The sequence below is a fragment of the Liolophura sinensis genome, chromosome 8, assembly GCF_032854445.1.
Source record: "Liolophura sinensis isolate JHLJ2023 chromosome 8, CUHK_Ljap_v2, whole genome shotgun sequence".
NCBI lineage: Eukaryota > Metazoa > Mollusca > Polyplacophora > Chitonida > Chitonidae > Liolophura > Liolophura sinensis.
The window spans coordinates 17,639,967-17,655,078 of record NC_088302.1 but is presented as its reverse complement, the minus strand read 5'-3'; the positions used below and the strand labels follow the sequence as shown (position 1 = coordinate 17,655,078).

Here is a 15,112-nt window from a genome sequence, read left to right as displayed (position 1 = left end):
ATTATGTACTGGTAGTGATATCTGTTGATGTAATATATTGATGTCAACTTAATAACTACAAGATTTTTGGATCAGGTTTTTTTTTCTTTTTATTCCATAGGTATTTCTACGCTGTGGTTGTCAGCAAAGTGACTCTGTAAGCAGTACGTCACGCGTGATGAACATGGCCGGGGGCAGTTGACAGTGGTCTAAATTTCTTCCGTAAATGTGTCTGATCTAACGGTTGAAGATGCCTCACGATTTTATCGATGATGAACGCAGCCCTTTGCTGAAAACAATTCCCCCAGTTACCGATGGGTAAGCCTGTGGTGGTCTTGTACCTTCTCAGTGTGCAACTGGGATTACAAGATCGTTACGTTATTCATGTAACGTTATTGAAAATAGGCCTCAACGTTTAATTTAACAGAACTAACTAACTCCAAACTTGTAAAAATCACTAAAGAAAGTTGGCGGTACTTCAGTCATTAACTGCTACAAAGAGCTAGTGCATTGTCAAAACGTCACCTGTTATAAAACTTTATTGAAGTACACAGTTCTCCTCCCCTCCTGTTATGTGTTTGTTTACTTGTATGTTAATGAATGGTCAGTTATGACAGGTTTTTATGATGGATCACACGACTCCATGACATGAGGTTTAAGATCCATGTGTTCTGCCTTGAGCATGCCAGACCCTCACAGATATGCATTTGTATCACTAGCACATTGGTATTACTAAAAACTTGTATATTGTACTGATTCATGTGACACATCCTGTAGCCTGGCCCAGGGAAGGTGGGTTATTGCAGCACAGTAAACATGTACCCAAGGAAATTTGGGACATATGTACACTTTATTCTTTTTGTTGAAGATTAATAAATGATGGTACAGAATAAGAGGTTGACAATCATGGCCTGTAGAAACAGAAACAATTGATTAAATAAACACCTTGCAAACATGTGAAATGGTTGTAGAATTACAGTAGGTTAAATGACGATTCATGACTGACACTCAGTGTTAACGTTACAGACAATTTAAATCGGCAATCTGGACACACCATAGCATACATAACAAGTGTAATGGCTATTTTCAAAAAGATTAAGACGGTGTAATTACAATGACTAGTATGTGTATAACCATATATGGATCAACCATTACATATGCTGGGTATGGCATAACAGGAACAGTTATTGATGATAGCATTTCTCAGTCTCACCAAGTATCTATTCCATAGTTACATGAATGGGGAATGCGAACCCTAATAATGCAGATATGATTCTGAAATTCACAACAAATCATTATTTACCACTTACTTGTAGAACACAAGTACACGTTGCACCCTGGTGCCATTGTTCCTAACCCTGTAGCATTAAATCACTCTTAATTCGCTTACAAACTTACTGTATCGTGGGTAAGTGCAGCAACAAGCAGCTGAATGTGGTAATCAAATCAGGTGTTGTTCACAACTAAAAAAACATTTGGTTGACATTACATGAAGATGTCAAAATATTCATCTAGGAATGTATATGGATTACACAATGGATTAGATTAAATCGGCAAGTATGTACTTGAAGAATTCGGAGTATGCCGGAGAACAACATGGACGGCTAATTACACTTTTATCGCAGTTTCAGTGTAAGTTTTAAGACATACACGATGTTTATTCAAGTGTGTCATAATACAAGGGATGTAACTCCGAATGATCTTATTAGTGAGAGCATTTACATAACTTCCTGCAACATTCCTAAACTGATGCTAAAGTGATTTCATTTACAAATATATTAAAGAAAGAAAGTACAAAGTTTTGTACATGTTAAGTGACTTTTGCAGGATTTTGACTTAAAAAAGCCAGAATACAAGATTACTAGACCCTAATTGTCTTGTAATGAAGTAGAATCAAAGTAACATTGTAAAAAAGTTGCTGTATTTCTTAACGTATTTCTAGATCCACAGTCCACAGAAGAATGGTCTGGAAGTGAATGGTTGACCATCATACCATGTGGTATAGTGTTCAGATCAACAGTTCATTGGGAACCTTGCTTTCCAGGCAATTCAGATGAAAGGTGTGTAGGCTATTGGACCATGGTCAATTTGTCATGGACCCGAGTCGACCTTGCCCAGGAAATACAGACCTATGTTGTGACAGTAACATTTTACTACATATACTAATGCCAGGATTTTGTTGTTGTTGAGCAGCCCTGTGGGTGTGCCGAGTACAGTGGTGGAACCCCCTAGTGTGTACAAGAGCCGATGGTGGTCCATTCGGGTAATGTATCTCACCATGTTCCTGAGCAGTGTCAGCTTCTCCATCTGCATGTCCTCACTGTGGCCTTATCTGCAAGTGGTAAGTCCTGTAAGTTCATGTGTGAGGGCCTAATATCAAGATGGTAAAGACATCTGAATTTCGTGATCCGTTAATTATCAGTAAGTTCAGGGAAAGGTATTGATCATGTGATACTGGTATAAACATATCTATGTGAATGTAATTCAGAGGCTCATTCAGAATATGGGCACCCTATTTATTACCTATACCTTTATTTACAATTTACCTATAATTTCCTGGGGGGTCCGTGGCTTAGTTGGTAGGGCTAGCGCAGCGTAATGACCCTGGAGTTTGTCACCAATGCGGTTGCTGTGAGTTCAAGTCCAGCTCATGCTGGCTTCCTCTCCGGCCTTACGTGGGAAGTGCTGCCAGCAACCTACAGATGGTCGTGGGTTTCCCCAGGGCTGTGACCAGTTTCCTCGCACCATAATGCTGGCCACTGTCATATAAGTGAAGTATTCTAGAGCATGACGTAAAACACCAATGAAATAAATGAGTAAATAAATAAATTATAATTTTGTGGAATATTTCATCAACTGACCTCACTGGTACCTAGTTGGAGAAATATCATCTGAAATTTTATGGGATTACCAGTATATCATGTATGACTTTCAGATTTTTCACCAGTTAATCACCCTTGTGTACTACAGTTTATACAGTAGAGTGGTTAGCTGGTGAAAAATTAGTTATCGTAGGGATGTACTTTATTTTGGTGGGTGTTTGAGAGATGATGGTTAAGTAGGAAACACAAACACACATCAAATATAACAGCCTGAAATTAGCATGTCTCAGATGTAGCAAATCTGCCTTTGAAAAGTTTTGGAAGGCCTGCAAGTCCCCTGTCTATTAACGTACTTAAACAAGTTTCGGCATACATAAAGCACATGTATAGCCCTTTCCACTGAGCAGTTTTGAGATTTACAGCTGTAACAGTTTTCTCTCATGTGACCTGCAAATGGGGAGAGGAGGAGGGGGGTAGGATTGTGCTTTTTTGCACTGTGATCGTAATTTACAACAAAAGTATGCATCACAGGATAGGAAAAAAGAAGACAGATTCATGATTAGGACGTCAGACTACGTCGGGTAGAATATTTAAAATGCTAGAATCTGATTTTTTTTATCTTCACATGACGTCACTTCTGTTTCTGTTAATTGCTTATAAATTGCATTCTTTTTCAGTTAAAATAATCTAACGGTTGTTACATGCGTTAAATTTCAAGTCAATGGGACTTTGGGTTCTGAAGAAAATGACTCCCAAAAGTTTATAAACTCAATATGGCGGCTAGGTCATGTGAATGAGAACAAGCAAAGTTTACTCACAAAAGACAATCCCCAGGGCTACTACCTACTAAAGTGTCACAAATTGTTACCACGCTGTTTTAGGTGCAGAAGTTTTTAAATTTTAAAACTTGCAAAACTGGCGAATATTTTTTGGCATGTCCTACTTCTGGTGTGCTGACATCACTTCTTGTTACGCAGAATTTGCTTCCTTGCCTTAAAATGACATTAGGCCTTAAGACTGAGTCTCTTGCGTCATTGGTTAAGGAGATATATCAACTTCTGGTTTTGGGGTCAGCATTCTGGTTTTGCAAAAATTGCATAGTTTGGATCAGCGTTCAAAACTGAATCATGTAGACTATTTCCTGCATTTCATTTCCCACACTGCAGTTCTTTAAAGTGGTTATTAGAATAAGCCTAGCTTTAAGCTATTTTCATTGGTTAGCCAAAGACTAATTTGTATAAAAATCAAATTGAATTGAAAATTTGACTGAATCAGCCCAAAAGTAAAGGTGCACCCCTACAACACACTGAAGTTTCATGAATTTCTGCCTGACAGTTTTTGCTAAATATTTGACACACTTTTGTGAAGAATAATGATAATCCTAATAAAAACAATAGGGCTTCCAGACAGAGGCTTGAGGCCATAATAATCCTAACTAAAGCAATACGGCTTCCAGCCCTAATAAACCACATACTATTCGCAAACTACAAAATGTGCAAATGCTCAGTCATTTTACCACTTTACACATAATGTCTATTTAAATTCATAGTCTAGGAGACATTTGTTTTAATGTTTCAAAATTTACCTTATACAGATAACACACAGCTTATCACCAAACTGATTACAGGACAACATGTCCACACCTCATTATTCAGCGTACTCACCACTAAATACAGCCCATAGAATTTAACACTTTTATACGATACTACTGATATTTGAGTTATGGAGCTATGGTGCCACAGAACTAGATATATTCATTCATTCACTTACCATATGTACTGTTATTAGTACTCATGTACCTAATTTACCTAAGAAGCCCAGTTTACTCCAGAACCATTCTGCCAGTGTAACATGTTCGTATCTTCCAAAAGGGTCCAACAGTCTTGGATGCAATTCTAGAACTGTCCTCCGCTCATACCTAGGCACAGAACTGCAGACGTGCATTCACTGTCCACTGGTCAAACCAGGAGAGGCTCTCCACCAGTCACATACACCCCACATAACATACACTACACTACAGAGGGGAAATTGAGGCACTCCCCAAAACTTGTTACCAGACAATTCCCAAATATCTATTTAACCAATGAAGGGTTAGGCTCATGACATTCATGGTGCCTTGAGCATATAAGGGTGGGGCTTCTAACAAGGGAGACTCACCTTAAACACACAATGCATGATGTACACGGTTTGTGTTCTGTGGTAATGAGTTTGTATGATCGCATAATCGCTGTGAGCAGCAAGTTTATTTATTTATTTGATTGGTGTTTTACGCCATACTCAAGAATATTTCACTTATACGACGGCGGCCAGCATTATGGTGGGTGGAAACCGGGTAGAGCCCGGGGGAAACCCACGACCATCCGCAGGTTGCTGCCAGACCTTCCCACGTATGGCCAGAGAGGAAGCCAGCATGTGCTGGACTTGAACTCACAGCGACCGCATTGGTGAGAGACTCCTGGGTCATTCCGCTGTGCTTAACGCGCTAACCAACTGAGCCTCGAGGCCCCTGATATGAGCAGTAAGTAACAGTGTAAGTACTAATTTGCGATGCAAGCAGACTGGATATTGACCATATGATAAACTATCTGATTTTCTCAATTCCTCACAGTTGGATAAAGATGCTAATGCAGACTTTCTGGGCTGGGTCGTTGCTGCATACAGCCTGGGTCAGCTGATTGCCTCCCCTTTCTTTGGTTGGTGGGCAAACTGTCAGATGAACAGCCGTCAGCCACTGGTTGTCTCCCTTGGCATCAACATCCTGGCTAATATCATGTACATCTATATAGAGAGTATCCCCGACTACAGACGTTACTGTCTCTTAGTCGCCAGGTTTTTCATTGGGTTTGGTGCAGGTAAGTCACAGGTGGGTTGTTGCTTTCTAATGTAAATGAAATGAAATGTATTATGAAACTTCCCTAAAAACAAGCAGTTTTACAGAGATCAAAGGTAATACTACTCCGCTGATTTGAGGTTCGTATAAATGTTAAAAACAACTGGTGTGACTATAGTTTATCAGCATTTAAATCAGACACCAGTGAAGGTACCCACACTTATTAACTAAAGCAAACATTAATCTAATAATATGGCTTTCACCATACATTTAGATGAAAATGAATCGCAGAAGATTCTGATCATGTTCCTTTATTTAAGGACAAGCTAATATCGAGGAGGACTGGCAGATCTCAAAGGATACTCGCTGTATTTGCCATTGGCATTTTGTATCAGGTGTCTTCAGCCTTATGTTTCAGTGAGGCAGCATTATAAATGTTTCAAGGTAGAAGCTACAAGGAGGCTATAAGGAAACATCTTTTTCCTATGACTGAGACTGCTTCGGTGACCTAATGGTTAGAGTGTCTGCCTCAAAGTTGAGAGACACTGTGATCAAACAAGGGTTGGGTCATAGCAAAGACTTTTAAAATGGTACTTGCTGGTTCTTCGCTTAGCGCCCAGCAATGAGGGGCTAGACCACAGAAACGTAACTGGTTGGCCTGGTGTAAGTAAAATGTGACTGGGTGGGGGGGTCATGTCCGGTGTCTTCAGCATGATACTTAAGTGGTAGCACTTTGGTGTTATGGAACAAAAAGACATTACATGCACACGCACCCAATGACTCCTCATTGTCATATGACTGAAAAGTCCTTAAGTATGACGTTGTACCCAAAGCATACATGAACATACAAATACATAGGAGTAAAAAAAAATGTTGAAAACAAACAAAAATGTGTCGGTTTTCTACAAAACATCTGTAGTCTCTCTCTTTTACCTGTAGGTAATGTGGCGGTTGTCAGGTCGTATGTCTCTGGAGCTACAACTATAAAGGAGAGAATAACGGCCATGGCAAATATGAGCGCTTTTCAGGCAGTTGGCTTCATCATAGGACCAAGTAAGACGTCCTCTGTATCATGTGTATTATGTTCTATTTACAAAGCTGTATAAGTCGATTGTTCAATCGGTTGGTCTGTCAAAATTTTGACATTCTACATATGTATCTTTTATCATGGGCCTCCTGTCTTTTAACATGGTCCATTAATGAGGGTCCTGGATGTAAGATAGCACGAAATCCTAAAAGGGGATCTGGTGGAAGTCACAACTGTTGCAGGTTTGGGTTTCTTAGGTTACATGCCCTTCTTACAGACACCAACGGCCAGAACGTGGGAAGGTCTGAATATATAAATGCAGACACCAACATACAATTGATTTTTGCTGATTTTGCTACATGTAATTGTTCAGTTCAGGAAATATTTATGTGACTCAACAAATATGTACCATATCACACCTGATTTCACATTAATGTTTTATGAATGAGACTGGTATATTTATTTATTTGATTGGTGCTTTGCGCCATACTCAAGAATATTTCGCTTACTTGACGGCGACGAGCATTATCGCAGGATTAAACCAGGGCAGAGCCCTGGGGAAATGCACGATAATCCTCAGGCTGCTGGCAGACCTTCCCACATATGGCAGGAGAGGAAGCCAGCAGGACCTGAACTTGGAGACTGCGATATAAAATCTACATGAAATATATTCTGACAATCTTGACTAGTGACTCCTTGGGAAATCCGTCAAAGAATGTGTAGCACCAAGTATGAAATGTATTCTTGAATAACATAATTAAATCTGCCATTTGAAAGCTAGCTTTCTGACATTGCCGTTAGAATCCTCTTCTTTCAGTTAAATTTAACGTACATGTACAGAGTAAATCTCCTATATTTATGAGCCGGTTTTCATGATCTAATTGCCTTGATGTACGAACTGCAGCATAGTTGTATTAGCTGGCAATGAATCGTGAAGTTAATATTATTTACTGTTTATCACGTAAAGTTTCATGTAGTTTTTAATCAATTTTGTGGAGCAGAGAGATTAGTTAGTTAAAAAATTCTGGGAGGAGGCTCCATGGCAATGATCCAGGATGGTCTTGAGTTTCCCCTGGGCTTGCCTAGTTTCCTCCCACCATAATGCTGGCTTCTGTCATAGGCGAGAATGTTCTTGAAAATACTTGAGTAAAACACCAATTAAATAAATAATTAAATAAAGAAAAATTCTGTGTAACTGTAAGTCATTTAAGAGTTTGAGTTTCTAGTTTCCCAGACAGCCATGGTTCCCATTGGTTACCCTGATGCTGTCCATTTGATAGAAGTCATTTAAGTGTTTTGGTTTTTAGTTTCCCAGACAGCCATGGTTCTCATTGGTTACCCTAGTCCTGTCCATTTGATAGAAGTCATTTAAGTGTTTTGGTTTTTAGTTTTCCAGGCATCCATGGTTCCTATTGGTTACCCTGATGCTGTCCATTTGATACAAGTCATTTAAGTGTTTTGGTTTCTAGTTTTCCAGACAGCCATGGTTCCCATTGGCTACCCTGATCCTGTCCATTTGATAGATGTCATTTGTGTTTTGGTTTCTAGTTTTCCAGACAGCCATGGTTCCCATTGGTTGCCCTGATGCTGTCCATTTGATACAAGTCATTTAAGTGTTTTGGTTTCTAGTTTTCCAGACAGCCATGGTTCCCATTGGTTACCCTGATGCTGTCCATGTGATAGAAGTCATTTAAGTGTTTGGTTTCTAGTTTTCCAGACAGCCATGGTTCCTATTGGTTACCCTGATTCTGTCCGTTTGATAGAAGTCATTTAAGTGTTTTGGTTTCTAGTTTTCCAGACAGCCATGGTTCCCATTGGTTACCCTGATGCTGTCCATTTGATACAAGTCATTTAAGTGTTTTGGTTTCTAGTTTTCCAGACAGCCATGGTTCCCATTGGTTACCCGGGTCCTGTCCACTGTAAGGCATTCTACCTGAACCTGTACACAGCGCCTGCGCTCCTCAGCGGCATCTGCGGCGGAGTTAATGTGCTGCTCCTGTTCCTTGTCTTCAGAGAACACAGAGTTCATGATGATGAGGACATCCACTTCAGTATTCAGCAGCCCTCCAGTAGGTCTCTCTATGTACCATCAATAACATACCTGCAGACTTCATTAGTAGCTGTACATGTAAGTTTAGACCAAGAGCTTTGACAGGTGAAGTAAAATAGTCTTGAAATACGTGGTAGCCTTCAGTCTTCTTTACATCTATATTTACTTTATGCTATACTTTGACATTATTACCTCTGTTGTGGAGATTATATTTTTGCCAGTGTTTATTTGTCTGTCACTGTCTGTCCGTCTGTCCGTCTGTAACTTCACAGATAGGGTTAAGCAGGATTTTAATGAACATTATTGGTCTTGGGCTATGGGCCTACACTGCTCCTATGAAATAACGCTCATCAGGGCCTGAAATATTCATATCATGTTCTAATCGAATCTGCGCAAAATCAAATCCTGACAAGGGAGATAATTTGTAATGGTTTGAATAAACAGAATTCTGAATTAGACTGATGACAGTTGTATGGTTTGATACAAAAGGTACACAAGAATTTCAGGTACTTGTGTTGATAGAGTTACCCAGATTAATAAAACAGTAACAGTTATAATAATTCTTGCATGTCTTGCAATGAAGTCTTGAAACAATGGACATTATCACGTGTAAATCGAGAGTCTGGTATCTTCGAGAAAGGCAAACTTTAGACCTACGAAAGTGTGTCAAGAATTTTTACTTTTCTATGGAATAATGTATTTTGAAGAGAACAAACCTTAATCTGCCTTGACAATGTGTAAGAACACAAAGATGGTGGCCATACATTGCTACATCGCTGGACTGGTGACAATAAATCTGTCGCTCAAAAGAAACACAAAGGAGGATTCTGGTAAAGTCATCGTAGGTCAAACTTAGATAATGTTTTTCAACCAAATTTCCCCCGCTCAGGCAGGCAAGCCACCTGGTGATTTGAAAAAACATAATCTGTGAGGAGATTTACAGTTGTTTTCTGCGCTGACGAACTCTCCACCAGTCAGTGTTTTTTTCGTAAATGTATTATCAGCTAAATGCACCAACCGGACAGTGAACATTTTGATACTGGTGCAAAAAAAAAAAAAGAAATTAAAAAATTAGCGACACCACACCATTGCATTAATTCTGATTTCACGGTAAGTTGATCCGCCTAAATTCGAGGGAGCAGTTTGTCTATATCCATTTTTGGCATGATTCATGGTGGTTTGGTTTAACCACCAAATCCAGGAATTACTTTAATGGATTTTAATTTGTAATTCAAATGGATCAAATGATCAAATGGATGCTTGAAATCAGCGGCCAGACTTTTTTCTTATACGTGTTAACATTCATGAGGGGACACTACACTAAAGTAGCCCCCCCACCCAACCTCATCCACATACCCTTGTTATTGAATCTAGCATATGGTGATGGTAGTTTTGATATACCATTAAAATTGAGGCAGGAACCTTTGACATCAACCAGTTGTTTTTTTCAGAAACTATTTAATTGTATAATTGAACACATGATCGCTTGTATCACTTGGATCACTTAATTATTAATGAACAAGGAGGATTATAGATTGACTGTGTATATTAAACTTTATACATACTCCCACCATTGATGGATAAAACAGAAATGCAGAGTATTCTCCCTTTGTAGAACAGGAATTTGGAATGAGTGAGTGAGTGCTTGGGGTTTCACGTCGTACTTAACAATTGTCATATGACAACGAAGGAACCCTTAGAGTGCATGTAATGTGCCTCCTTATTGCAGGAAGGATTTCCACCGCTCTTTTGTCTAGTGCTGCTTGACTGAGATGACTTAACGAAGGCAAGTAAGCTGCCCTGCCTGAGCCATTATACTGATACGGATCAACCAGTCATTGCACTATCCCCTTCATGCTGAAGGCCAAGCAAGGAAGCTGCAACTTCCTCTTTTAAGATCTTAGGTGTAACTCGACCCTGGATCTACCACTCCCAAAGCGGACGCTCTACCAACTGTGCTATCAGGGCCAGTGCAGGAATGGGTACAAATTAGCACTAGTGTATAAGTTGTGTTATCCCTCTTTGGTTGTACAGTATTGCAGGGCCCACTTGTACAAAGCCCACTTAATGTTACAAGCATTTGACACTCATGACGTTGTAATGCCTACATTGCTTCTTGTCATGGTAGTTAGTGCTCAATGTTAAGAGGGCTTCGTACAATGACTGAGAGTGAGACTTGCATGGTATTGATACACCTGTATGCCTCTCTTTCTTTCACATTCCGTGTCTGTTATTACAAGATACTTGTACACTATTTTGGTATTGTAAAATGCTTCTCTTGCTGTACACAGCATTTCCTGTTTTTGACTGCACACTGGACTGGTATTAATAATTTTGCATCGCTTTTATTCTAGCATCCTTGCCAGCCTTTGACTATAAGCCAGACTACTGCGGTGTTGCCAGCTCAATCATCTTGTTCTTTGTCGTTCTCTTTGTCTTCTTCTGTATTTGAGACGTAAGTGTTGACTTAGATCTTAAATTTTAAATGATCTACATTGGTATATGTAATAAACTACTTCAGAAATGATCATTCTCCTTCAGCATACGTTTCATTGGTTTTTGTCATTTTCTGCTAAAGAGAAGGCTTTCTGTGAAGTTTGTAACATAAATGAGGTCATTATCACAATTTTTTGAAATTCTGTCATTGTGTTCTTTGATTAAACCAACATAATAAGAATCATGTTTCAGTCTTTTTATTATTAAGAAATCGTAATAATAATCTGGATGAAGTGCATTTTGTATGTTGTAGAATTCTTTTTCCACACCTATGGGAAAAGCTCATGGGGCACTTCACTTCACTTCTTTTTCCCTGAGCTGTTATTTCTTGTATGTTTTTCTACTGTTTGTTCCATACCAGGATTGGGACACCGTTAACAATGGACATGTTTGACTGGACAAAACAGAAGGCGACATTATACAATGGGGTGGTGTTGGCTGTGGCAGGGGTCATCTCTATAGGCGTTTTCATGGTCCTCAAGGTCATTGCTAAGAGGTGTGTCCTTAGTTGCACATTTTTGTGATGTGACTTACATACTAGGGGAAACTCAGTTCAGAATTTTGTGTTATATGCGAGATATTTTTGAAGTCAGCCATGTCCTAAAAATAAAAATAGATAGCTCTGTTATCTAGGATGACCAGAAACGTCTGCCACAGAGACTTGAGTTTTATCCTCAGTTTGTTTGTGGATTCAGAATAGGTAATTTGAGTACTTCTAGCTTCCAGCTTTACAGTGCATGTATAAACACAATAGGCTAAAAGTACTGATGGGTCATGTGTCTCTGTAGTATGGTAGAACTGAGAAATCATGTCCATTTTCCTCTTCATGTCATTTTAGTGAGGCAGCACTTCAATCTGAGTAATTAAACTGCATAGAATACACAAAGTGTGCTTAGTGCTTCAGTCATATCATCACATGATACAAGTTACAAACTATTAAAAATTGTTGCCTTTGGAATTTTAATAGGTCAAAATCAATTACACCTTCCCTGCATCTTTCCATTTGTTTTCAGGGTAAATGAGCGATTTCTGCTGCTGGGTGGGTTTGTTTTTTGCCTGGGTGGCTTCCTGACCTGGCTTCCCTGGGGTGACAGTTATCCCAACCGGTCTCTTGCTCGTGAGTATGGACGTATAAATCCACATGTCTGACACCTCAACTCATTTTTATAAGATTTTATTGGCAAATTCATTCTGTGGACACACAGATGAAGTGTCAAAACCAGCTTGATCCACGCATAGAGTTTTTACTTATTTAGCTTGGGACATAAATTCTCTGAAGTAGCTTGAAATCTGTAGTGAGATCTTGTCTACCTTGCATAGCCTTTGTGGGTGTTGTAAATACTCTTCATTTACAGTTGTTGTATCAAATCTTTCCCCTAAATATATATACATATATAAACTATATTGTGAGTAGTACATTGCACTATAATATAACTTGACCCAGGGGCCTCTGACCAGCTAGGCTGGCTTCTTCTCTGGTCATGCATGGGAAGGTCTTCAGCAATTTCCTGATGTTTTGGGCTCTGCCTGTTTTCCGCTCGCCATAAAATACTGTGAAATATTGTCAAGTATGGCATAAAACTCAAACCAAATAAATAAATAAATATAATATGGCTCATGAGGATTGATAAAATCAATTCTTTCCACATTTCAGCGGTTAACCCACCTGGTAACTACAGTTTTAACATTACGACAGATAGCCCCAGCAATGCCACAGTGGAGCCGGTAGGGTGCCCCTGGGAGTACAGCTGGTGTGCCTACACTCCCAAGATCTACCTGGCTCAGTTCTTTGGGGGCACGCTGCTCATTGCCATAGGGTACCCGACTTGTAATGTCATGTCTTACACACTCTTCTCTAAAATACTCGGCCCCAAACCCCAGGTAAGTGTGATGCTTATATTACATGGCATACCTCATGTGATTTGTTGATTTTGTCGATCTGATGTACCCGCAAATTTTCACAGTTTAAAGTTTGTTTAAAGTATGTAAAAGTACTGTGTGCCTCTGAAGAAATGCCTTTAAGGAAGAATTATTTTCTAAGGTCGATTTTTGAGACTGTGTTTTCCAAAGGTTTTTGACATTATTTTGAATGCCTAAAAATCCATTAAAACTTATTAGAATGATCCCAAGGGGTGTCACTTCATACAGCACATGCATTTTCTGTTTCTCACTTGACAGGGCATATGTATTCTCCCTTTCTCACTTCATACAGCAGATGTATGTTTTGTTTCTCTCTTGACAGGGCATATGTATTTTCTGTTTCTCACTTGACAGGGCATATGGATGGGTTTCTTACAGCTGCTGGAAGTTTGGCCAGGACTCTGGGTCCAATCTTTGTCAGCCAGATTTACGCAAGCTCGGGCCCCAGGATTACTTTCAGTTCTATGTGTGGACTTATTGTTATAACAGTGGTATTTCTCATCACTATCTTTAAAAAACTCATTCCATTTTCATTCTCATTTTCTTTAGAGCAACGAAGGTGATAATAGAATGAATGTGTTGATTGTGTGTATTTGTGTGAAATGAGAAGGAATCATGGTTTTAGTATGCCCAGCTATATTGATGTTGCCCGGGATGATAAATGTGATAGTCTCAAGCATATTGTTGTATTAATTACAAAAGATTTGTATATTATATATATTTATACATTCATTTGTTTTATCTCAGATATTTCTGAAGTTTATTGATATCTAATTTGGTTAATTAGTGTGAATTTACAGGAGATAATAAGATATGAAAGTCCATTTTAATACTTCTGTGCAGGCAAGGTAACTTAAAATTGATCTATTTTGCTCAGCAGTATGTTTGTTTTCCCCCATTTGTTTTTCCTCAAAATCACTAGGTTTTTCACCAAGATGAACAAAAAAAAATCATTTCTATTATCCATGGGTTTGATATGGATTGTGTTTTTAGATCTACAATATTTTCAGTCTTGCCTTAATTTTGCTGTGCTTTCCACATATAACTTTACTGGTGATGGCACAGGATTATGCAATGATTGCATCCCAAGGTGCACCCATTTTTGGTGTCTTCAAACAGAAGCTGTGACAATAAGTTTGTTTTATTTATTAAAGTATTGTTCAAGTTTCACACAGGTCACACACTTGTACAAAGCACTTTATGAAGAAACCGTTTAGCCAATACAACCTCCACTCACTAGTCATAGATCTAACCCCTCCCTCCCTCCCCCCCTCCCCCCCCCAAAAAACAAACAAAAGAAATACATGGATGAATGGATTTTTTTCCTTTGAAATTAGAATTACAAGGAATGAGTTCTATAAAATATTGTATTTCATCAGCTTTGAAGCTTAACAAAGAGGGTGTTAGAAAATACTCAAGACTTATCTGTGTTTAAATAAACTACTTTTGAGTGTGGTCTTAATGAAATGAGCGACCCCAAGAGTGTGTTATTGCCATTGTTGTATATGTTGTGTGATGTAATGTTTTTATGTTAAAAACGTTATCACAAGAATAACTTACAAAAACATGTGAACAATCCTTGGATCCCTAGGTGAATACTAGGGATACTTATTTTATTTTAATTGAATAAAATGTTATACTTTTATACAAATTTGAAATAAATGTGTTCATCTGAAGGCAGACTGAGAGGTGAAAAGTATTTAAGCATTTCTTTGCTTTATTGAGGTCACTAGGACCTGACTAGCTCGTACATGTACGTCCAAATGAAAGCGACCGGCCCGAATAGCACAGTTGGTAGAGCCTCCGCTTCGGGGGCGGTAGATCCAGGATCAGTCTTGGATTGAGTCACACCTAAGACTTTAAAAGAAAAAGTTGTAACTTCCTCGCTTGGCGTTCAGCATGAAAGGGATAGTGCAACGACTGGTTGACCCGTATTAGTATAATGGCTCTGGCGGGGAGCCTTACTTGCCTTCGGTAAGTCGTCTGTC

The 15,112-nt window shown here is 39.0% G+C and overlaps 1 protein-coding gene across 1 annotated transcript; it reads left to right on the top strand.

The window, feature by feature from the left end:
- Positions 1–176: 176 nt before the first annotated feature.
- On the top strand, positions 177–14,809 carry LOC135472771 (major facilitator superfamily domain-containing protein 8-like). The gene is given in 12 exon segments (XM_064752438.1): positions 177–297; positions 2,173–2,320; positions 5,410–5,653; positions 6,571–6,684; positions 8,530–8,727; positions 11,063–11,148; positions 11,150–11,163; positions 11,566–11,700; positions 12,218–12,321; positions 12,859–13,085; positions 13,479–13,491; positions 13,494–14,809. Coding segments are annotated over 12 exon segments (1,545 nt in total). The 5' UTR covers positions 177–229; the 3' UTR covers positions 13,688–14,809.
- Positions 14,810–15,112: the final 303 nt, after the last annotated feature.